This window comes from Scyliorhinus canicula, chromosome 21, assembly GCF_902713615.1.
Source record: "Scyliorhinus canicula chromosome 21, sScyCan1.1, whole genome shotgun sequence".
NCBI classification, from domain to species: Eukaryota; Metazoa; Chordata; class Chondrichthyes; order Carcharhiniformes; family Scyliorhinidae; genus Scyliorhinus; species Scyliorhinus canicula.
The window spans coordinates 62,176,506-62,202,951 of NC_052166.1; the positions used below are offsets into that span (position 1 = coordinate 62,176,506).

At 43.9% G+C, this 26,446-nt stretch overlaps 1 protein-coding gene across 8 annotated transcripts in view; it reads right to left on the minus strand.

The window, feature by feature from the left end:
* LOC119955702 (nucleus accumbens-associated protein 2-like) overlaps window positions 1-26,446 on the minus strand; it is a 114,287-nt gene that overhangs the window by 12,507 nt on the left and 75,334 nt on the right. For 7 of the 8 annotated variants that reach the window (XM_038782167.1, XM_038782171.1, XM_038782172.1 and 4 more), the window contains one exon: window positions 11,624-11,800. The exons of the other annotated variant lie outside the window; for it this stretch is intronic. In XM_038782167.1, the coding sequence (XP_038638095.1) occupies window positions 11,624-11,800 (177 nt within the window). The remainder of the gene's footprint in view (window positions 1-11,623; window positions 11,801-26,446) is intronic. 8 annotated transcript variants of the gene reach the window in all.

Consider the following 26,446-nt stretch of genomic DNA (forward strand, 5'->3'; position numbering starts at 1 on the left):
TCCTTACTGAATCTTACTGTTTCCTCCCAAGAACGGCATTGGAGATTTAGGGAACACATTGCCCTGCAGTGTGTGTGCGCGTGTGACACTGACACACACACACTTTGCAAAAATAACCATCCAATCAAAAAATTCTTCAACATTCTTCTTTTGGTCAAATAAAGTATCTTGCACTCCGGTTGTTCCAAAGCATTTTTAAGGGGAAGAATGCAGCGCATTGAAAACTGCAGTGTGCATTTTGTCTACTAAAGGCAACCATACATATGTACCAGCAGAGGTGATGTGTTAGGCAGGTTGGTTTGACGTTGACTGCAACTGGATACAGGGAAGCTAGAAACAAACGTCTGACACTGGAGATGATCCAACCCTGTTTTATTTAACTATGTACATGTTCAGCTGTGGGTTTACACTCTATTAATCCTACTGATGACCTCTTACCGGCTCGACCAGACTTACTAGCTACCACATGGCAGGAGTGCCCACTAACTTGTGCACTCTGACTGTCTCAGTATCCGGGTCCCGAGAGAGAGAGAGCGAGTCTTAATGCCCTGAGGGCTTCATAGTGGTGGTGTCCTGCCTGGTGATTGGTTATTCTGTGTTGTGTGTTCATTGGTCATCCTGTGTGTCAATCACTGCCTGTCTGCATCTCATTATATACATGAGTGAATATTATGACAAGAGGGAGTTTAGAAGAACAAATAAATTGATGTTTTAACAGCATGTGATGTTGATTCTGAATGCTCCTCACTGAGTTCTATCAAGTCCTGCTGCTTTGTCCCAAGAACATTACAAGCATTACCACCTGAAAGAGCATGGTACAGACTTGTATGTCAGCTCAGCCAGAGAAATATTAAATAGTGGCTATGTATCTCCCACTAGGAGGAAAGTAAAATCACTTGAACTATTCGCTGGCCAAACCCCCCCTGTCCACAGACAATAGAAGAAGAGAAAGCAGAGATTATTTGTACTTTGCAATCTAAGATGCCATTGGTTATTTCCATTATTGTCGTGGATGATGAACACTATGTTTGTTGCATATTGCAAATTTTAGAAAATGTCAAGTGGCTGGAAATGGGTTTCAAACAGAAACTTGTATTATACAGTTTATTGATGTAGTAAAAACATTCCGAGGCACTTAACGCTTGGTCAAAAGAGAGACAGAGATGCAAAATGACTTAGGGAGAGAATTTCAGAGCTCAGGAGGCAGAAGGCATGACCACCAATTGAAAATTAAATCAGGGTTGTGCAAGGGACCAGAATTAAAGGAAGAGATCTGATCAGCAAACTGCCTGAGGAGTAAAGCCATGGGGGGGATTTGAACACATGGATGAGAAGGTTTTTCTACTTGGAGACAGAAACAAAGTAGAGGTAAGTTGGCAGGTAACGGAGTGTAGTTGGACAAGCAGAAATCAACTTGCGGGATTAAGACATGAATAGAGGCTGGCCAGTAAGTTGCAGAAGAAAGCCAATTGTTTGAAAACAATTTTATCCTGCTAGACATAAACATGTAAAGCGTGTGCATTTAAAATTCCAGAAGCCTAATTAGCTGTTAAAAATCGCTAACTGAAAGGTGATCACCCATGGCTCGGATAAGACTTCTCCAATGAATGTTGGCTTGACAAGTTTACTTTTGGAACTGCATCATCTCTGCTTGCATAGCACACATGGAGAGGAAAGCATGATAGGACAATACCAAAACATACAATTATTGTTCATCAAGTTTAACAACTTTCCATTGATCTGTCCGATAGCTCCAAGTGTTGTAAATCTACTGACGTTTCTCAGGCAACTACTGTCCCATAATTGAAAACTATTTTGAATGGCAGCTTAAAAGCTACAATCTAGGAGTTGTTTGGGGGGGGGGGGGGGGGGGGGGGGGGAGGAGGAGAAGAAGAAGAAGAAGAGGGGCACTGACATTGTGAGATGCGTCCCCCTGTGCTCCATGATTTAGTGACTCTATTCATAATATTTTAGGCATACTTTTATTGTTTTTCTGTCACTCAGCTAACAGTTTGTTTATAAGTAATATAATTTTGCTTGCAAATGTTTGAGAAATGCCTGGATCCTGATCTCAGAAAGAAGCTGCGGTAGTGATCCGTGAAGCCTTGGCATGTCCGGATGCTATTCGGGTGAGCAGAGAAGTGAATTGCACAGATAAGGGGGTCTTTTAAGTGTAGAGCTGTACATGGACACATTGGAGTCACTGAGAAATGATAAATATGGGAAAATCGATACGCTGGCCACAAGCCTCTGTTTGGAGATAGTCTCCTTCAGGGAGGAACTGAAGTCCTCCATTACAACACTGCAAGCAGCCTCTGAACCTCAGGAAAACAGTTTGAAGAGGAACTTGAGCACTCAGCAGTGTTCTGTGGAGACCTGCAGACTGCAAAAACCATCTCCCAGTCGAAGTCAGAGGCGCAACAATATTTGCCTATTAGTGTGGATGGTCCTCGCCCTACGGAGTGTGTAGCACAGTTTTTGCTAAAACTGGAGGACAGGCTTCTCAGACCGTGCCCACAGGTCATGGTGAATGAGACCCAAGGATGGCAGGGATACACACCCCTTCATTATGCGGGTTCACGACTACCATGTTCGTGACCAGATCTTCCACCAAGCCACGAAAGCTGCTCCCCTACTCTACCGGGACAAGAGACTGTCCATATTTCCAGACTTCACCTCCACGGTTGCCAAAGAAAGAACTGTCTTCGGCAGTGTGAAGCACCTCCTGCACTAATGCCCACGAATCAACTTTGGCCTCTATTTCCCCGCCCGACTGAGAATCACTCTCCCAAGTGGAGCCGAGTAATCATTTGGAGGCTCATCTGCCGCTGCAAATCTTCATCAACCGTGCAATAAAATATGATGGTAATTCCGAAGATACAGAGGAACAGAATGTTCCCTGAAGAAAGATGCAAGTTTTAAAATTATTTTTATAAATGCATTTATCTTCATTCTGTGCATTCGCTATGTAGGTCAGAACTTTGTTAAACTATAGTCATTGTTAGCATGTCACTCAGCCTCTTTTAGCAAAGGGTTTTAGTACATAAAATCTTGTCTGGGGAGATGCTTTGAGGGTATATTTTTAGTATTTCTATTATCTCTCTTTCTCGCTTTATGTTTTGTCTTATAAAATCTGTTCGAGCATTTATAACATTGCTTGACATAGGCCAAGTTAGTTTTACAATATGTACTCCCCTATCAATGATGATGACTGAAGTTATGTTTTACCCAAAGGAAATAAGTCTCAATCTAAAAAGTCACAATGGCAGGGGGACCTGCTCTTAAGTCTGCCAGCTAGAATGTTAAGGAGTCAAATCAGCTTATCAAGCATAACAAAGTCTTGCAGCATCTTCAACATCTGGGTGCACAAGTTGTGTTCCTCCAGGAAACCCACCTTAATCTCAGATCAGTTTAGACTTTGCATTGGGTGGGTGGGCCAACTTTATCATTCAACTTCTCACCGCAAAACACGGGGTGCACAACTTTTAATACACAAGTTCTTACCATTGGTAGCTTCAACTGTTATGACTGATGCGAATGGCCGATGTTATAGTTACGGATAAGAGATACAAACACTCCTGTAATCCTTGCGAATAGATTGCTTTCATTTTTGTCGTCCCTGCCAGACATGGGCTCACATTTACTTATTTTAGGGGGCGACGTTAATTGCTTGCTGAATCCCACTTTTGATCACTCCTCTGCTAAAACCAACATGTCTTTGATGCCTGCTGAGATTATTAAATCATTCCTTCAGCAGTATGCAGTCCCAGAACTCTTGCATTTTTTCAACCCTCTAGCAAGGAGCACTTCTTCGCCTCTGTTCATCATGCATATTAGACAATAAACTTCTTTCGGCTGCCTGCTCTTGTTCACACACCATAATTATTTGTGATCACATTTCTCTGACAACAAATTTATTACTTCGTGGCAGGGCTGAATTACGCTCCGCCAACGATTTAATACACGTTTGCTCGCAGGTGATGACTTTGTTAACTTTTTGTTGGCCCAGATAGATGCTTTTATACCTATTAACGATACCCTCTGATATCTCTGCCTTTGTTCTATGAGAATCCTTGAAGATCTACTTAAGAGGGCAGATCATATCCTAAGCTGCCCATGAAAGAAAACAGGAGTAAAAAAAATTGCTGAATATCCGAATGCATTATTCAATTGGACAACATATGTGCCACTAATATATCTCCAGCTGTATACAAACGAGGATCATCTCAGATCGGCCTTCCTGAAAGTGAACCCACGGAAGGCGATGGGCCCGGACGGGATCCCTGGTCGTGCACTCAGAGCCTGCGCATACCAGCTGGCAGAGGTATTCACAGACATCTTTAACCTATCCCTACTCCACTCCGAGGTCCCCACCTGCTTCAAGAAGACCACCATCATACCGGTACCAAAGAACAACCAGGCAACGTGCCTCAATGACTACCGCCCGGTGGCCCTGACGTCAGTTGTAATGAAGTGCTTCGAGAGGCTGATAATGAAGCGCATCACCTCCATACTCCCGGAACGCCTTGACCCACTTCAATTCGCATACCGTCGCAACCGGTCCACATCAGACGCCATTTCCCTGGCCCTACACTCATCCCTAAAGCATCTCGAAAACAAGGACTCCTACATCAGACTCCTATTTATTGACTACAGCTCCGCCTTCAACACCATAATCCCAGCCAAGCTCATATCAAAGCTCCAAAACCTAGGACTTGGCTCTCCACTCTGCAACTGGATCCTTGACTTTCTGACCAACAGACCACAGTCAGTAAGAATGAACACCAACACCTCCTCCACAATAGTCCTCAATACTGGTGTCCCGCAAGGCTGCGTACTTAGCCCCCTACTCTACTCCCTGTACACACACGACTGCATGGCAAAACTTGGTTCCAACTCCATCTACAAGTTTGCTGACGATACGACCATAGTGGGCCGGATCTCGAATAACGACGAGTCCGAATACAGGAGGGAGATAGAGAACCTAGCGGAGTGGTGTAACGACAACAATCTCACCCTCAATGCCAGCAAAACTAAAGAGCTGGTCATCGACTTCAGGAAGCAAAGTACTGTACACACCCCTGTCAGCATCAACGGAGCCGAGGTAGAGATGGTGAGCAGTTTCAAATTCCTAGGGGTGCACATCACCAAAAATCTATCCTGGTCCACTCACGTCGACGCTATCACCAAGAAAGCACAACAGCGCCTATACTTCCTCAGGAAACTAAGGAAATTCGGCATGTCCACATTAACCCTTACCAACTTTTACAGATGCACTATAGAGAGCATCCTATCAGGCTGCATCACAGCCTGGTATGGCAACTGCTCGGCCCAGGACCGCAAGGAACTTCAGAGAGTCGTGAATACCGCCCAGTCCATCACACGAACCTGCCTCCCAACCATTGATTCCATCTACACCTCCCGCTGCCGGGGAAAGCAGGCAGCATAATCAAGGATCCCTCCCACCCGGCTTACTCACTTTTCCAACTTCTTCCATCGGGCAGGAGATTCAGAAGTCTGAGAACACGCACGAACAGACTCAAAAACAGCTTCTTCCCCACTGTCACCAGGCTCCTAAATGACCCTCTTATGGACTGACCTCATTAACACTACACCCACGTATGCTTCATCCGATGCCAATGCTTATGTAGTTACATTGTATATATTGTGTTGCCCTATTATGTATTCTCATGTATTTTCTTGTATTTTCTTGAATTCTGTTTAATTCCCTTTTCTTCCCATGTACTGAATGATCTGTTGAGCTGCTTGCAGAAAAATACTTTTCACTGTACCTCGGTATAGGTGACAATATGGCAGCACGGTGGTTAGCATAAATGCTTCACAGCTCCAGGGTCCCAGGTTCGATTCCCGGCTGGGTCACTGTCTGTGCGGAGTCTGCACATCCTCCCCGTGTGTGCGTGGGTTTCCTCCGGGTGCTCCGGTTTCCTCCCACAGTCCAAAGATGTGCGGGTTAGGTGGATTGGCCATGCTAAATTGCCCGTAGTGTCCTAAAATAGTAAGGTTAGGGGGGGGGGGGGGGGGGGGGGTTGTTGGGTTACGGGTATAGGGTGGATAGGTGGGTTTGAGTAAGGTGATCATTGTTCGGCACAACATCGAGGGCCGAAGGGCCTGTTCTGTGCTGTACTGTTCTATGTTCTAAATCCAATCCAATCATTATATGCCGACTTTGATACTTTGCACATCAAGCGGAGGAGACGCAATTTAAATCATGACATATGTTATGAACATGGTGACAAGGCAAGTAAATTGATGGCACACCAACTCAATCAGTTACAAAGAACATAGAACATTACAGCGCAGTACGGGCCCTTCGGCCCGCGATATTGCACCAACCTGTGAAACCATCTGAAGCCTATCTGACCTACACTATTCCATTTTCATCCATATGTCTATCCAGTGACCACTTAAAAGCCCTTAAAGTTGGCGCGTCTACTACTGTTGCAGGCAGGGCGTTCCATACCCCTACTACTCTCTGAGTAAAGAAACTGCCTCTGACATCTGTCCTATATCTACCACCCCTCAATTTAAAGCTATGCCCCCTCGTGTTGGTCATCACCATCCAAGGAAAAAGATTCTCACTGTCCACCCTATCTAACCCTCTGACTATCTTAGATGTCTCTATTAAGTCACCTCTCAGCCTTCTCCTCTCTAACGAAAACAACCTCAAGTCCCTGAGCCTTTCCTCGTAAGACCTTCCCTCCATACCAGGCAACATCCTAGTAAATCTCCTCTGAACCCTTTCCAAAGCTTCCACATCCTTCCTATAATGTGGTGACCAGAACTGCACGCAGTACTCCAGGTGCGGCCGCACCAGAGTTTTGTACAGCTGCAGCATGACCTCGTGGCTCCGAAACTCAATCCCCCTACTGATAAAGGCTAGCACACCATATGCCTTAACAGCCCTATTAACCTGGGTGGCAACTTTCAGGGATTTATGTACCTGGATGCCGAGATCTCTCGGTTCATCTACACTACCAAGAATCTTGCCATTAGCCCAGTACTCTGCATTCCTGTTACTCCTTCCAAAGTGAACCACCTCACACTTTTCCGCATTAAACTCCATCTGCCACCTCTCAGCCCAGCTCTGCAGCTTATCTATGTCCCTCTGTAACCTATAACATCCTTCAGCACTATCCACAACTCCACCGACCTTCGTGTCATCTGCAAATTTACTAACCAATCCTTCTACACCCTCTTCCAGGTCATTTATAAAAATGACAAACAGCAGTGGCCCCAAAACAGATCCTTGCGGTAACCACTAGTAACTGAACTCCAGGATGAACATTTGCCATCAACCACCACCCTCTGTTTTCTTTCAGCTAGCCAATTACTGATCCAAACCGCTATATCACCTTCAATCCCATACTTCCGTATTTTCTGCAATAGTCTACCGTGGGGAACCTTATCAAACGCCTTACTGAAATCCATATACACCACATCAACCGCTTTACCCTCATCCACCTGTTTGGTCACCTTCTCAAAAAACTCAATAAGGTTGTCCTCGACCCATCTAATTCCACAGCTCCAGACTCCTGCAGGCAAACCAATTGATTCTCAGCAGATAATAGTCAATTGAAAGAATATTATACCCCCATGCATAAATCCGATCATCCTATTGATACAGCAGCCTTTGAGAAATTTTTTGAATCTTTGAATGTTCCCACCATTAATCCCAACTCAATGAGTTGCTTAGGAGGAGCCTTTTTACCATAGATAAAATCAGTAAGGCAGCTAGAGCCACCCAATATGGAAAACGTCCAGGACCAGAAGGATATCCTACGAGTTTTATAGATTCGCAGACAAACTGAACCCTCTACTGGTTAATATGCTTAACCATCGTTTGAATCTTGTTGATCTTAAAAAATAAAGATCCCCTTGAGGGTAGTTCTTTTAGCCCAATTTCATTGCTCCATGTGCACCTATAACCAATAGCTAAAATATTAGCTATGCTTTTTGAGTGTTTTCTATATCGAGTCCATTATTTCTCCTGACCAAACAGGATTTATAAAAAAATAGACACTCCTTTTTAAATATCTGACAACTTTTTAATGTTATGTGCAGCTCCTCAATCACAAAACTCCCAGAGATTTTTATTTCTTTAGATGCCGAGAAGTTATTTGATCATGATGATTAGAACTACCATTATGATTTGAAAAAATTTGGGATTAGGCACAAATTTTATTTCTTGGGTTAAATTGTTGTATTCTGTCCTGCTGTCATCAGTCCAAACAAATACCCACTCAAATTTTTCCCTCAAAATATTTGTTATAACCATTAAGCCCCTTGCTCTTGTATTTTGCGATAGTCAGTGTATGGACCGTATGTAGTGTGGGACATCCAACAGAGGATTTCATTTTATGCAGATGGCCTGCTCCTTTACATGACAGACCCTCTCATGCGCTTGTCTAATGTTTTGTCTATTTTTGAGGAATTTGGTCATATTTTGTGTTATAAACTCAATTTAAGAATGATCTTTTTCCTTTGACTGTTGCAGTTTATAACGCTCCACTGCATACACTATCTTTTAAAATCTCCTTTAATCTATTTATCTATCTGGGGTGCGTATAACATACACATTTGACAATCTCTTTAAATGTAACTTCGCCCCTCTTCTTGCACTTGTAGAACAGTACTAAATTGTCTCTAGCAGGTCGCATTAATGCTATCAAAATTAATTCCTGTCCCAAATTTTCATATCTTTTTCAGTGTATCCCAGTTTTCAACCTTAAATTGTTCTTTCATAAACTCGGTCGTCTTATCTTTGGAATAGAAAAGGTCCCAAGACTTTTCAGAGCAATTTTACAAAGACCAAAGTCTTCAGGAGGCATGGATTTACCCCATTTCCAATTTTATTACTGGACCGCCAACTTTAGGACTATCCTGTATTGATTACAGGCAGACATTCATTGATTGAGCCGGTCTGGGTGCACTTGGAATCTTCGTCTTGTACTTCTTCCTGCTTGGTGGCTCGAATTTTACTCTCCCATTATTTGAACTACTTCTCTACACCAAGATTATTATTGTTAAGTCGGACCTTAGAATTTGGATACAATTTGACTTGCAAATATGATCAATTCTCTCCCGAACCACTCAGCGAACCACTTTTTTCTGTCCTCTATCTTGGATGGAGATTTTAATATCTGGTCCACTTGCGACATCAAAACACTTGCATATGCTTTTATAGCTATTAATGATGCCCTCAGATATATCTGCCTCTGTTCTATGAGAATCCTTGAAGACCTACTTAAGAGGGCAGATCATATCCTAAGCTGCCCATGAAAGAAAACAAGAGTAAAAAAAAATAGCTGATATCATTGATACATTTGCATCATTCCAACAGATTATGGACAAATTTTCCCTCCCCAGGACCTTCTTTTTCAGATATTTGCAGGTAGGTAACTTGTTCACAACATGACCCCTCAGTTCCCTACACTTCCCTCCCACTCTCCTATTGATACAATTTTGACTCCAGCCCTAACTGTGAGAGGAGTTATATTTAGTTTGTACCCCAAAATCATTTCTCTTCATAGTCCTTCATTATCAACTGCAAGGGCGGGAGCAGAATTTATGCAAAGAATTTATAGATGAGATTTGGGATGCAATATTATATTGCATTTATTCCTCATCTACCTGTGCTAAACACTGTGTGACACAATGGAAAATCTCCCATTGTAACCATCTCACTAAAGTCAGACTTTATAAGATTTATCAAGGTATCGACTCCATCTGTTATCGACCCCACCTGTGACAAGTGTCATCAGGCCCAGCTACCGAGATACACAAGTTTTGGTCTCATCTAACCGTGCAGAGTTACTGGGCAGCCATCTTTAAAAGTATTTCTGAAATATTTCAAACGCTGGTTGACACAATTACATTGACTGCACTTTTTGGTGTGCTATCAACAACCCTTCCATTGGCCAAACAGAAGACTGATTTCAAAGCCTTTGTGGTTCTTCTGGCAAGACGCTTAATTTTACTTAGAATGAAGTGATGCTCCCCATCACTCTCCCACAGGAGATTGGGAAAAATAAGGTGCACATTACTACACAATTCTACGAGATTTGGCATCCATTCTTAGCATATGTGAAGAAATTACAACTTACCATACAGCACATTAAAATTTGATTTCATTAGCCCGAATTCCCATTTTATTTTTGTTAGTTTACTTAGACCACCAGCATGCATGTTTTTTTTCTTCTTCTCTGGTGTGTGCATGTGTTTGAAGGGGACAGTGTACACAACTTGATGGTTCTCTGACTTTACACTATTATCTCTCCTCTGTACCACAAGACATTAATGTAACCTGATATTTACATTTTATGTTTATGCCTGGAAAATCTTAATTAAACATAAGTTTAAAAAAAAAGCTACAAGCTAAAGAAAGCGGAAAGCAAATATTTTGCCTATCAGAATTCCCCATGATATGACATACATACAAGCATACAAAAAAGACAGACAGGAAAAGACTGGCTAGCTCATTAAGTCTGTCCCAAGCAGTTGTAATGCAACAAGGTATTATGACTCCTAGTATATTCTCTTACATATAGTCATGCAAACAATCTGCCTGTCATCGACCCTGGTCCAATACTTACAGCTCACTGATTGAGATCACAAAGTTTGAAATAATGTTCTCATGAATTTGCACATATAAGCTCCTGTTGTGAACTCCTGGTGTTCTGAGACAAAAATACCAAGAAAAAGCATTTGCCCAACTTCTAGAGCATCGACACTTCAAAAAGGTAAATACTAAAAAGACGGAATTGTCTGGGCTTTAAGAGTCAGATCATCAAGATCGAGGTGTAATATATCACAGGCTGCAGCTTGGGCAATGGTGATAGAGACACTCCAGTGGTTCCAGCTATACATAATTGAGCCATGGTAGGAGGCAAAAAGAGTGGGAAGGAAAACAAAGGAGAAGAAAATGTAAAGATTGTTCCAGGATCCTTGCTGCTCAATTGCGATCCCTATTGATTGATGCAGGTGGATGTTGTCACAGTTCAACCTCAATCATTTGGTTATCAACTCACTTTATTAACAGAGCGATCTTTTATTGTACTTCAAAAATGTTCTACAATACTGTACTTAAACTAGTCAACAAAAATTGCAGAAGAAAGCCAAAAGACAAATCGCCACTAGACCAGAAATTAGCAGGACAGTGGTGTGCGGCTATTGATCATTTGGGAATGAGGAACAAGAATTCACTTCCCCACCACATACCCCACACTCCCTGCCATGGAATTTGTTTTTATGAACATCCTTTCCCTGCTGCTAAAGTTCTGCACCTGGAACAAATTGGTGTCCAGCACAGTTCTCCGAGCTACTCTGGAGAACACCATTCTCCAGGACTTCCACTTCTCACCTCTCCTGTCCAACTGGGTTACAGTGGAATTACATCATTCACAAGCATTCAAATCAAAATCAAGCAATAAAGCATGCACTAGACTCAATGTTTCTTTTTATTTAAAAAAATTGCGGTGTGGGGAAGACCTCGGAAGCCATGAGTCAGCAAACCCCATCAATTTGCTTCCGTTTATTTTTCAGTGATTCTAGATCCTTGGACCTCTTACATACACGATTGATCAAGATTTTAAATGATGTGTACCTGAGACAAGTTCTAGCTTCTCACCAGGATCACCCTCGGAGTACAGCTTTGGGTGACATCTGTAGCCAATTTGACTGATGAGACTAGCAGGAAGTGCGACCAGATCACGACGAACAAGCACACAGGAGCGATTTTCTACTGCCATGTGGTTTGCCAACTGCCCAACTTTCTCTTGTGCTGAAGGATAAATATGTAAAAATAATTAAAACTACAGCAATGCACAAAAACACTGCAACGGTGCCGTTCAAATCAACATAAATTGCTGTGGTTTGAGAGAAGGAAATTTGGGTTTATATTCCTTCATCTTAAAGATCCAAGAAAATGCAGTATTTTTTATACAATTCACAATAAAAGCAAACGGCTGTTTCTCCTTAATGCTTGAACTGAAACTATCAGTGGTTAAATCGGTGTGTAAATGTGACTAATGTTCAGTCAGAAATCTTTTTGGTCTTAGTTTGTTGTCGTCAATCATTAAGCAGCTTCATCAATCATTCAGCATCTCCTGTGATTCACAAGGAACTTCCATATAATGCTAAACCGAAAGTCTGTCCAGCTTTTGCCGCAAAATATGTTACAATTTAAAACTGATGGTTTCTGCAAATGCTGACAAAAATTAGATTTAAAACAAATGTGTCAAAAGCACAAGTGTTTAAGGGAAAACCCTGACTATTTATATACCAGGAATTCATCAAAGTTTTAAAGTTGTCACTCTTTTGCAGAATTACACTAATGAAAAGGCTTGAATTATTTAATAGGATTAAAGAATACTGCAGAGAAGGATGCCATTTGGATCATCAGATCTCCACCAGCTCTTTCCAGTTAAACCTATTCCCCCAATCTGCCCCACATCCCTGCAACCGTTTCACCCTCAAATGTTAATCCAATCAATACCCCCTGATTGCTACTATTGAATCTACACCAACACTCCATCAGGCAGTGCGTTCCAAATCCTAAACACTAGTTGTGTAGAAAGGCTTTTCTTCATGTTGTCTCTTCTTTTACAATTGTCTTAATTCTATGGTCACACCATGGTCATGAATCTAAAAACTGTATATTTATCAAATTTGCGGTTTAATGAGAGCACAGGTACAAGTAAAATGATTCAGTTTAAAGGATAGGAAGTTGCAATTTATTTACCCTGGAATTTGTGTTTATACCTTTACAATGTGGTTCAATTATTTCCCATAACATCCATACCAACATCATCATAATTGTAATTTTTTAAAAATGAAAACATCTGCAACACAGGGGGGGGGGGGGGGGGGGGGGGGGGGAGAGAGGAGGGGGGGGGGGGGGGGGAAGAGAGGGGGTTGTTGGGTTACGGGTATAGGGTGGATATGTGGGTTTGAGTAGGGTGATCATTGCTCGGCACAACATTGAGGGCCGAAGGGCCTGTTCTGTGCTGTACTGTTCTATGTTCTATGACTCCTTGTAGCAAAGTATTCTAGGCATCAACAAATCTCTGCATAAAGAGATCCTCACCACACTGACTCTCTCAAATCAGAGGAAATGTTTCCGCTATTAATACCTTGCACTTATACATGTCCCATTCCTCCTTACAGGTGTATTATTAAACGGAAGAGTTAGATTTAGAGGAGCATCTTAAAAGGAAGAGGAGAAGGTAGGGAGATAGGCAGATACTGCACCACAGTATCACAAGATTTCAAAATATCTTCACAATAATGATTCCCAATGCCACAAGATCCTGATTGGCAGGTAGGTAACTGAGGGGCATTTGAGCAATGGTTAGATAGGAGAATGTGACGTGCCACAACTTGTGTGTTCTTCCTATAGATTAGTCATGAAACACTAGCAGAGATCGCAGTGACCTGAAGCAAGTTGAGTGTGAAGGAGAAGAAATCAACTGAAAACTATCTACGTAAAGACATACAATAATTGGCAACTACAAAAACAGAAATTAGTACTATATTCAATATCAAATGAGCAATATTCTTTTTTTTAAATAATTTTTATTGAAAAATTTTGATTTTATACAACATTGATGCACCTAAGTAAAATACCGAAAATAACAATAATATTAACAATCATATACATTCGCCCCATCCCCATGAACAACCCAGCATTTTAACAACAACGCAAATTAACACACTATAAAGTTACAGAATAAACACTACAATAATACACCCCCCCCCCACCCCGGGTTGCTGCTGCTATTGACCAAGTTACCTATCTCTGAGCCAGGAAGTCCAGAAAAGGCTGCCATCGTTTATAGAACCTTTGTATTGATCCTCTCAGGGCAAATTTGACCTTCTCCAATTTTATAAATCCCGCCATGTCACTGATCCAGGTCTCCACGCTTGGGGGCCTTGCATCCTTCCATTGTAACAGAATCCTTTGACAGGCTACTAGGGACGCAAAGGCCAGGACACCGGCCTCTTTCGCCTCCTGCACTCCCGGCTCTACCGCAACTCCAAAAATCGCGAGTCCCCACCCTGGTTTGACCCTGGATCCAACCACCCTTGACACCATCCCCGCCACCCCCTTCCAGAATTCTTCCAGTGCTGGGCATGCCCAGAACATATGGGCGTGGTTCGCTGGACTCCCCGAACATCTGGTGCACCTGTCCTCACCCCCAAAGAACCTACTCATCCTAGTCCCGGACATGTGGGCCTGGTGCAGCACCTTAAATTGGATGAGACTAAGCCTCGCACATGAGGAGGAAGAGTTGACTCTCTCCAAGGCATCTGCCCAAATCCCGTCCTCTATCTACTCCCCGAGTTCCTCCTCCCATTTAGCCTTCAGCTCCTCCACTGACGACTCCTCCACCTCCTGCATTACCTTATAGATGTCAGACACCTTCCCATCTCCTACCCACACCCCCGAAAGCACTCTGTCCATCGTCCCCTGCGAGGGCAGCAAAGGGAATCCCTCTACCTGTCGCCTAGCAAACGCATTTACCTGCAGGTATCTGAACATGTTCCCTTGGGGAAGGCCAAATTTATCTTCCAGTTCCCCAAGGCCCGCAAACCTCCCGCCAATAAACAGGTCCCTCAATTTGCTGATGCCCGCCCTTTGCCACCCCCTGAATCCCCCATCCGTGTTCCCCGGGATGAACCGATGGTTGCCACCCAGTGGAGCCTCCATCGAGCCCTCTGTTTCCCCCCCGATGCCGTCTCCACTGTCCCCAGATTGTTAGGGTCGCCGCCACCACCGGGCTCGTGGTAAACCTCTTAGGGGAGAGCGGCAACGGTGCCATTACCATGGCACCCAGGCTCGTACCTCTACATGACGCCATCTCCATTCTTTTCCACGCCGCCCCTCCCCCCTCCATCACCCATTTACGCACCATTGACACATTGGCTGCCCAATAGTACCCCAGAAGGTTGGGCAGCGCCAGCCCGCCTCTATCCCTTCCTCGCTCCAAGAACACCCTCCTCGGAGTCCCATGTGCCCACACAAAGCTCAGAATACTGCTGGTCACTCACCTAAAGAAGGCCCTGGGGATAAATATGGGCAGGCACTGAAAAAGGAACAAGAACCTCGGAAGCACCGTCATTTTGACGGACTGTACCCTCCCCGCCAACGACAATTGGCAGCATGTCCCACCTCCTGAACTCCTCCTCCATCTGATCTACCAGTCTGGTGAAGTTATGCTTGTGAAGAGTCCCCCAGTCCCTGGCCACCTGCACCCCCAGGTACCTAAAGCTCTCCCCTGCCCACCTAAGCGGGAGCCTACCAATTCCTTCCTCCTGGTCTCCAGGGTGCACCACAAACACCTCGCTCTTGCCCAAGTTTAATTTATAACCTGAAAAGGTCCCAAACTCGGCTAGCAACTCCATCACTCCTGGCATCCCTCCCACCGGGTCCGCCACATACAGTAACATGTCGTCGGCATACAACGGCACCCTATGTTCCTCTCCACCTCGCACCAAGCCTCTCCACCTCTCTGAATCTCTCAACGCCATCGCCAGCGGCTCGATTGCCAGTGCAAACAACAAGGGGGCAACCCTGCCTGGTCCCTCGGTAAAGCCGGAAGTACTCCAACCTCCTCCTATTCGTGGCCACACACGCCATCGGGGCCTCATATAGCAGCCTTACCCATCTAATGAACCCTTCACCAAATCCAAACCTCCCCAACACCTCCCATAGGTACCCCCACTCCACTCTATCGAAGGCCTTCTCCGCATCCAGCGCCACCACTATCTCTGCCTCCCCCTCAATCGCCGGCATCATGATGACATTCAACAATCTCCGCACATTCGTGTTCAGCTGCCTCCCCTTCACAAAACCTGTCTGGTCCTCGTGTACAACCCCTGGCACACAGTCCTCTATCCCGGTGGCCAGGATTTTTGCCAGCACCTTAGCATCCACGTTGAGGAGAGATATGGGCCTGTATGAACCACACTGCTGGGGGTCCTTGTCCTTCTTTAAAATTAACGAGATCAGCACCCGCGACATCGTCGGGGGCAAAGTCCCCCCTTCCCACGCTTCGTTGAGTGTCCGCACCAGCAAGGGGCCCACTAGGTCCACAAACTTTTTATAAAATTCCACCGGGAACCCATCCGACCCCGGTGCCTTCCCTGACTGCATCTGCCCGATCCCCTTAACTAGCTCCTCCAGCTCAATCGGCGCACCTAGCCCCTCCACCTTCTCCTCCTGCACCTTCGGGAAAGAAAGCCTGTCAAGGAACCTCTCCATTCCCCTCCTCTTCCCCCGTTGGCTCCGACCGATACAGTTCCCCGTAAAAGTCCTTGAAGACCTCATTCACCTCTACCCCCTTCCGCACCACATTCCCACTCTTGTCTCTCACTTCTGCAATCTCCTTAGCCACATCCCGCTTACGGAGCTGATGAGCCAGCATCCTACTTGCCTTTTCACCATGCTCGTACACTACCCCTTGTGCCTTCCTCCACTGTGCCTCCGCCTTTCTCGTGGTCAGCAAATCAAATTTAGCCTGCAGGCTGCACCTCTCCCCCAGCAGTCCCTCCTCTGGTGCCTCTGCATACATCCTGTCCACCTCCAGCATCTTCCCCACCAGTCTATCCCTCTCACTCCTCTCCCTGTGTGCCCGGATGAATATCAGCTCCCCACGAATTACTGCCTTCAGGGCTTCCCAGACCATCCCCACCTGAACCTCCCTCGTATCATTCACCTCAAGGTACCCCTCAATACTTGCCCGGACCCTCCTACACACCTCCTCCTCCGCCAACAACCTCACATCCAACCACCACAACGGACGTTGGTCCCGCACCTCCCCCATCTCCAACTCTATCCAATGCGGAGCGTGGCCGGAGATTGCAATGGCCGAATACTCGGCCTCCTCCACTCTCGGAATCAGTCCCCTACTCACCACGAAGGAATCTATCCGAGAGTAGACCCTATGTACGTGGGAGAAGAAAGAGTACTCGCGTGCCCTCGGCCTCACAAACCTCCATGGATCCACTCCACCCATCTGATCCATAAACCCTCTCAGTACCTTGGCCGCCGCCGGCCTCCTACCCGTCCTAGAGCTGGACCGATCCAGTGAAGGATCCAACACCGTATTAAAGTCCCTAGGATCAGACCTCCCACCTCCAGATCCGGGATCCGTCCCAACATACGCCTCATAAAGCCCGCATCGTCCCAATTTGGGGCATACACACTAGCCAGTACCACCTTCTCTCCTTGTAGCCTGCCCCTAACCATAACATACCTACCCCCCTTATCCGCCACCACCTCCGATGCCTCAAACAACACATTTTTCCCCACCAGAATCGCCACTCCCCGGTTCTTCACATCCAACCCAGAGTGGAAAGTTTGCCCCACCCATCCCTTCCTCAGGCGGACCTGGTCTGCCACCCACAGGTGGGTCTCCTGAAGCATTGCCACATCTGCCTTTAGCCCCTTCAGGTGAGCCAGTACCCTCGACCGCTTCACCGGCCCATTCAACCCTCTCACATTCCAGGTGACCAACCGGATCAGAGAGCGTCCCGCCCCCCCCTCCCCCGTCGGCTAGCCATAGCCAGTCGACTGCCCGCCCCAGGCCAGCACCCCCTGCCCGACCCCGTCCCCATAGCGATAACCCCTCACCTCTGTCCCCCCCAGCCCCCACCAGCTCCTTCTTGACCCTACCAGCAGCAACCCGGTATTCCCCTACCCCCCCCCCTCGCTAGGAACCCTCCCAGCCGCGAACCGTCCTCCACTGAAATGAGCAATATTCTATTATACGACTATAGATAGTGTAGTTTTAGCCTGTTGTTCGGTGTGCTTTTACTTAATTGCTGTTTAATAACATTTGCTCTAGAGTCGCCATGTATCTTTCTGATACCACCACGAGGTTCAAAGCCAAGTGCTGATCAATAACTCAATACACCAGTTAGTAAGTTTCAAATCAAAACACATTTATTATACACACAGTCAATCACTACTCATGCATAAAACTCTACTTACTAGACTATCACTATAACTAAAGGCCTATACTTAGCTTTCAAATGACCCACCAGGTCAGAGCAATAATGGCCGTTGTCCGGTTCTGAGTCTGCAGGCTCCAAGCTGGTATGGAATAGTAGCTAGGAGCGCCTATCTCGTAGCGTGCGTTGACTGGAGACTTACTTGGTTGGTGCAGCTGCTAGGCAGGTCTCTCCTTGCTGAGAGTCACGGTCAAGAGTTCTTTGAGAGCTGCCGAGAGATCCTGCCAAGAGAGCGAACTGAACTTGAGGACTCTACTTTATAGTACCCAGGGGTTTCGTGCCCTTGTGGGCGGACCCTGGACTTGGTCCCAATCAATTGGACCATGTCCCAATCGGTTCTATCGATTTCTCCAATACTGGAGCTGTTCTCTGATCGCTGGACGGTTCCTATGTGTCCGTTGGCCTTCCTTTGTCCTGGCTCCCGATGGCACCAGGGAGTCTGTCTTGGTCCCGATCGCTTCAATGTTTCTAATTGTTCCTGGGGATTGCTCATTAGTATGTAGATGGCTATTGGTTTGGGTTCTGTCTGGGTTCTGCAAGTCTTAATACACAGGAAACCTTGCACCTGCTGTTTTCCTGTGCCTGGCCAATTTTCCCTGTATTCTTTGCGGGCATCCATTTTGGAATCGGGAAGTGGCCACCCCAGATGGCTACAAGCCAAGTGCTTTTCCTTGTAAACAAACCTTTTTTATCTTCAGTGTTTAAATGAAAGCAAATTGATTAGAAGAACACGTTCATACAAAAAGAAAAATCAGCCAAAAGATTGAAACTATTAAATCTTGTCTAACAGGCATAGTGCAGGCTGCCAGTAACTTCACTGAAGCCTACTTGTGACAATAAGCGATTATTATATTATAATACTGATGAATGTTTATGGAGTAGAGGTGGGAATAAGTAATCCAGCCCAAAACTACCTTGCTCGGATTAAGTTCCCTAGGCTCTATGCTCTGGACAAACAAATACCTGAATATCACTCTTTTAGCCTTCTATTATATTTGGCGATCATTTCTCTTTTCTGGAGAAGTCTAGGGATGAGATAATAGAGGTCTTTAAACTTATGAAACTATTCAATAGGGTAGACATGGAGAAAATTATTCCTCTTGTGGGGAACCTAAAATTAATGGTGATAAACGAGATTGTCACTAATAAATCCAATAAGACGTTCAGGAGAAGTTACTTCACCCATGGAGCAGTTAGAATGTGGAACAACTTCTACGTGAACAGCTGAGGCAAATAGCACAGACGGTATTTAACAGGCAGCTATAAAAGTACATGAAACAAAATGCAATGTTATGTTGATAGGGTTAGATGAAGTAAAGTGGGAAGAAGCATACGTGGAGCCTAAATACTGGCACGGACCAGTTGGCCCAACTGGCCTGTTTCTGTACAGTAAATTCTTTGCAATTCCAAGTCTCATTTTAACAGGCAGGGTAACTTCCTTTGCAATTCAGAATCCAGTGATAATTGAAGTTTTAAAAACCTGCCATTTAGAAGCTACTCATTGCAAGAATTCTGCTTGTAAACAGACCCTACATACTCACATGATGACCTTGTTGCTTTTTGCCATGTCATGTGATGGCAGTTTTATTCAGGAGATTCTAATATCTAGCCACAGCCTTTGAATTAAATGTTACCAGATAGCTGCAACTTCATTACTCTCAAAAGTTTCCAGGGACAATTGTTGTGCCCTGAAAATATGTTCTTCAAATATTAGCTCACATCCCTTGAAAATGTCTACTAAAATCAACAGGAATTAATTTCAAGTTATACATCAATAAGTTAATTTGTCTAATTTTAAAGCAGTGATGTTAAGATAAAGATGTGTGTACAGCAGAAATAATGTCTTTCCACTTTTACACTACTTTAAGCAGTAACAATCCAAGTACAGCAAGTCTTACATAAAATACATGAAATGAAGAAGGGCAAACATTCGCTACCCCAGAGTGCCGTGGATGCTGGGAGAGTGAATAAACAGATTTTTAATTAGCAATGGGTTGAAGGGTTACGGAGAACGGGCAGCATGGTGGAGATGAGGCCATGATGAGATCGGCCAGGATCTTACTGAACGGTGGAGCAGACTAGAGAGGCTAAATTATCTACTCCTGCTCCTAGTTGTTATGTTCTAAGAAAGAGCTATTATGACTAAATCCACCTTCCAGCTCTTGGTCTGTAGCCCTGTAGTTAACAGCACCCCAAGCATAAATCTGGTGTTCTTGTTTAATAAGGGGATCAGAGGTTATAGGGAGAAGTCAGGAGAATGGGGATGAAGAACATTACCATCCTCAAATGGCGGCACAGACTCGATGGGCCGATTGGCCTAATTCTGCTCCTATATCTTGTGGTCATCCCTCAAACTGCTAATTTGCAGTCTCCATGCTTTTTAAGTGCAACTTTCCCCATAGAAACATCCTAGAAACGTGCTACATTGTACAGCAATCTTTAGTGGGGTTTGATGGGTAGAAATTGGTCTATTTAATTAAGCCAATTGTTGCATAGAGTGGCCGTGGTGACCATTGAAACTTTGAATTCCTCAAAATTCTTATTAACAAAGCAAGACTTTTCATTCTGTTAATTAACCTTGCCAGATTAGAAACTTTATGTAGCCTTGCAAACACTGAAGTGACTACATCCAAACGTTTCCAGGATAAAACAAGCTAAACTGAAACATAGACTTAATAATCAAAGAATCAAGCTAATATTTTAAATCTCAAGTAACTTTTTTTGTTAATTTTAGGGAGAGAAAACTCACCCATGTTACAATGAAGTAAATGGGAAGTGTTTGGCAGGTTTCTTTGTAAAGTAAATTGATCTTTGTACTGCATTTTGGGCTTTCATAGCTATTCCCTATTCTGTGCGTTCATTTATTGAGCAATTATAAACTAATGTGCAACTTTTTATGCAAAGCCAGTCAGCCCTGAGTAAGTAGCTTACTGACATTTTGGAGGTATTCTGAAGCTTTGTTGGGTTCCCATGGTGAAAACAGGAAAATAGGAAATATAAACAACTTACATTTATATAATTTCGTTTATGTGGCAAAACATCTCAAGGGATTTCACAGGAGCGCAAACAAAATCTGGCTGTCACCACATGAGGAGATATTACAGCTGGGTAATGAGAAAGTAGTTGCATTCAGGAGGCTCTAATATTGAGCCGCAGTCTTTGAATTAAATGCGATTAGATAGCGGCAACTTTATCTCCAAGATTCTAAGCCGAGATCAAAACGGTAGGGTTTAAGGAGCAGAAAGAGGTGGAGAGATTTTGGGGAGCAACCTTTGGAACTTAAAACTCTGACAGGTGAAAGTATGGTGCAGTGATAAAAATTGGGGCCAGAATTGGAGCATACATCAACAGATAGGCAAGTTTTGACACAATATGTTCCTTTTGCAAGGGGTACAATATCCTGGGTGTAAATGGGGGAAAAAGAGACCAAGTACATCCCACACAAAAAGAAAAATCAGCACACTGTGCAATGAGATGACAACTTATACAAGGCTTCACCAATAAATCATCATGGCATTTATTTCGGAAGGCTAACAATTGAAATGTGGATGGTGGCAGAATATCATCCGCTATTTGACAGTAAGGCAGAGTTTTTTTTAGTTGCAATCTTTTTGCCAACTGTGGCATGGCTGTTCAAATAATCACAGTGACAACACTGGCGTTACAAAGGACAATGCAATGAGTTGCCAAGCAGTAAGGCAGGTGGTTATAAATGGAAAACAGAGGAAATCCAATCAATATGAATGGTGCACATTTACAAAGGATTGTGCCACAGAGGTTTAACTAGCTATACAAAACCATGTTAAATAGATCAGAACATTTCATTTACTGGATCATTGGGCAGACTGGGAATGCCATAAAAACAGAGGCCAAGTAGAAACATCAGCTTTTTGACCTTTAAATGGAACAACTGACCTGAATTTACTTCTATTACAGAAATGGCAGTTATTATGCCCGTAGTAAAAAAAGTGTGAAAGAATGAAGCCGGAAGTACCCTCAAGATTAACTACAGTTGTTTTTAAAGCTATTGTATAATCTAGGTAGTAAAGCAGGTTTTAATTTAAAAAGTATAATCTGGAATGATGGTAATACATGGTTAACCTGCTGATGAGTGATATCTATGCACGACTATGCTATTAGTTGCTCTACGGAATGTAAAACAATGGTGTCATCATTAAGTCTGCTGGAGTAAAGTAAGCATGCAACAGTCAAGAGTCATTTACAGCACAGGAGGGTGTTTTGCCCATCTGGTCCGTGTAGATCCCCCTCAGAGCAATCCATAAGTCTCACTGCCCTGGAAGTTTATTATCTTCATGTACTCCCCAATTGCCTTTTGAGATCATCGATTGTTTCTACTTCCACCAGCCTCACTGCACAAGAAATTCTTCCTCTCATTCTTCCTGCAACGCTTGCCTGAAATCCTAAGTCTGTGTCCTCCTCGCTCTTGTACCAACAGCTAATGGGAGATGTTTTTCCATGTCTAGTGTATCTATGCCTGTCATAACCTTGTATTTCGATCAAATCTTAGCCTTTGCTCCAAGGAAAACAACTCCAGCCTTTCCAGTCCAATCTTGTAGCTAAACCACTCATCCCTGAAAACTTTCTTCTAAATCTCCTCTGCAACCTCTCGAAGACCTGCAGATCATTCCTAAAGTGTGGCGGCCAGAACCAGACACAAAACTCTATTGGGGGTTTAATTAAGAGTTTTAATTAGGAGTCTTATGAAGGTTCAGCATAACTGCCCTCCGTTTGTACTTGGTGCCTCTAGTTATGGAGCCCAGATCCCATATGCTTTGCTAACCACTCACTCAATATGTCCTGCCTTATTTGAAGATGGGTGCACATGCACCCAGAGGCCCCACTGTTCATGAACAATTTGTAATTGTGCCATGAAGTCTATATTGCCTCTCCATTTGCCTTCTGCCAAAATGCATCTGCTCACACTTCACTGTATTAAATTCCATCTGCCACTTGTCTGCCCATTCTGCTAGCCCATCTATAGGGGTTGCAGGCAATTCATATAAAACTCAACTAGCCACACCGACAAGTGCACCATCATCAGCAAATGTTGAAATTTTATTCCGTTTTCCAAGATCTAACTCTTGGATATTCAGATATAGTAAAAAAAAAAGGCAGTGGTCCTAGCGCTGACCTTGGGGAACAAAACTGTCTCCTACCCTCCAGTCTAAAAAGCAACAATCTACCATGACTTGCTGTTTGTGTCATTAAACCATTTTTTAAAAAATCCAATTGGATTCCGACCCTTGTACTCCATAAGCCTCAATTTGCTGTTAATCAACCTTTATGTGGTACGTTGTCAAAAAACGTTATCTTAAAATCCACGTAATCCACAACATTCCCCATCAACCTTCTCTGTTACTTCATCAAAAAAATATCAATTAAATTAGCCAAACACAATCTGCCTTTTACAAACCCTTCTGCTCAGTGCACCTGTCGAATTTCTCCCTGATCATGGATCAAAAGCTTCACGCACCCACCACTGATGCTAAACTAACCAGGCTGTAGTTGCTAGGACGGTTGATAGTACCGCAGCAACAAAATGTATGGTGCAAATAAACAGGTGAAAAAATAATCTAGGGACCAAAGTCAAAAGATTTTGGGCAAAAAAGGTTTTTGAATACAAATGCCAGCTAAGATTTTGAACCCTCTGTTAAATTACCAAATACTGTTAATATAGAATTACAGGCTGCGATTATTCCCAACAGTAGGTTATAGCATCAAGCCATTCTAACTCCTTTACGGTTTAATTGTTTTGATAGAACAGCTTCTATAACAATTCAACAATGAATTGAAAGGTCCACTGAATTCCACTCCTTTGATAAGAGCCCACCATTTGCTGGGAAAATAACAACAACTTTAATGCATACACTCCGATTGGAATGCAAAGACCCCAGCAATTAATAGTGAAGAAAAGGGACCCCACAAATCGCAGGATGATTTGCACCACTCAACCTTGAGAAAAATTAAGCTTGCCATCAACCTCCCCGCCACTTATGCCGCAAATACAAATTAAAATCATGGCAGAAAGTTAGAGCTGCTATCTCACCGCATAAGGCCTCTGTTAATGGAATGATTTATGGTATTGACATGTGGAGGTCCTTAAATGGAACAAGATTAGACTGCGGTGTCTCATTCCTTCAGGTAGCAAACTGTTTTTAAATTTAAAAAATACTTTCTTTCTGTTCCTTTGTTTTCTCCCTCTCAACTCAATTTTTATTTGTCTTTATTTCAGTTTCGTATCTAATTTGACTCCAACTCACGCCCCATCTCCTCTTCTGTTGTCACTCAATCCCTTTCTCATTCGTTAAATCTCATTGGTTGAGATGGACTGTTGGCTGGTCATTTTGGCAGGAAGAATAAAAAAGCATATTATCTAAATGGTGTCAGATTGCAAAGCTCTGAGATGCAGAGGGATTTGAGTGTCCTAGTGCATGAATTGCAAAAGATTGGTATGCAGGTACAGCCAGCAATTAGGAACGCTAATAAAATAGGAGAGTAGGGAGGTTAAGCTTCAGTTGTACAGAGCATTGGTTAGGCCACACCTGGACTACAGGTCTCCTTATTCATGGAAGGATGTAGATACATTCAAAGCAGTTCAGAGCAGGTTTACCAGACTAATACCTGGAAAGGGTGGGTTGTCTTATGAGGAAAGGTTGGACAGCTAGGCCTGTATCTGCTGAAGTTTAGAAGAGTAACATAGAACATTACAGTGCAAAGTACGGGCCCTTCGGCCCTCGATGTTGCGCCGACCTGTGAAACCATCTGAAGCCTATCTGACCTACACTATTCCATTTTCATCCACATGTCTATCCAGTGACCACTTAAATGCCCTTAAAGTTGGCGAGTCTACTATTGTTGCAGGCAGGGCATTCCACACCCCTATTACTCTCTGAGTAAAGAAACTGCCTCTAACATCTGTCCTATATCTACCACCCCTCAATTTAAAGCTATGCCCCCTCATGTTTGTCATCCCCATCCGAGGAAAAAGACTCTCACTGTCCACCCTATCTAACCCTCTGACTATATTATGTCTCTATTAAGTCACCTCTCAGCCGCCTTCTCTCTAACGAAAACAACTTCAAGTCCCTGAGCCTTTCCTCGTAAGACCTTCCCTCCATACCAGGCAACATCCTAGTAAATCTCCTCTGAACCCTTTCCAAAGCTTCCACATCCTTCCTATAATGTGGTGACCAGAACTGCACGCAGTACTCCAGGAGCGGCCGCACCAGAGTTATGTACAGCTGCAGCATGACCTCGTGGCTCCGAAACTCAATCCCCCTACTGATAAAGGCTAGCACACCATAAGCCTTCTTAACAGCCCTATTAACCTGGGTGGCAACTTTCATGGATTTATGTACCTGGATGCCGAGATCCCTCTGTTCATCTACACTACCAAGAATCTTGCCATTAGCCCAGTACTCTGCATTCCTATTACTCCTTCCAAAGTGAACCACCTCACACTTTTCCGTATTAAACTCCATCTGCCACCTCTCAGCCCAGCTCTGCAGCTTATCTATGTCCCTCTGTAACCTATAACATCCTTCAGTACAATCCACACCTCCACCGACCTTCGTGTCATCTGCAAATTTACTAACCCATCCTTCTACACCCTCTTCCAGGTCATTTATAAAAATGACAAACAGCAGTGGCCCCAAAACAGATCCTTGCGGTAACCACTAGTAACTGAACTCCAGGATGAACATTTGCCATCAACCACCACCCTCTGTTTTCTTTCAGCTAGCCAATTACTGATCCAAACCGCTAAATCACCTTCAATCCCATACTTCCGTATTTTCTGCAATAGTTTGCCGTGGGGAACCTTATCAAACGCCTTACTGAAATCCATATACACCACATCAACCGCTTTACCCTCATCCACCTGTTTGGTTACCTTCTCAAAAAACTCAATAAGGTTTGTGAGGCATGACCTACCCTTCACAAAACCATCTTGACTATCGCTAATCAACTTGTTCTTTTCAAGATGATTATACACCCTATCTCTTATAACCTTTTCCAACATTTTACCCACAACCGAAGTAAGGCTCACAGGTCTATAATTACCAGGGTTGTCTCCACTCCCCTTCTTGAACAAAGGGACAATATTTACTATCCTCCAGTCTTCCGGCACTATTCCTATCGACAAAGACGACATAAAGATCAAGGACAAAGGCTCTGCAATCTCCTCCCTGGCTTCCCAGAGAATCCTAGGATAAATCCCATCTGGCCCATCTATTTTTACACTTTCCAAAATTGCTAACACCTCCTCTTTGTGAACCTCAATCCCATCTAGCCTGGTCGACTGTACCTGAGTATTCTCCTCGACAGCATTGTCTTTCTCCAGTGTAAACACCAATGAAAAATATCCATTTAACGCTTCCCCTATCTCCTCTGA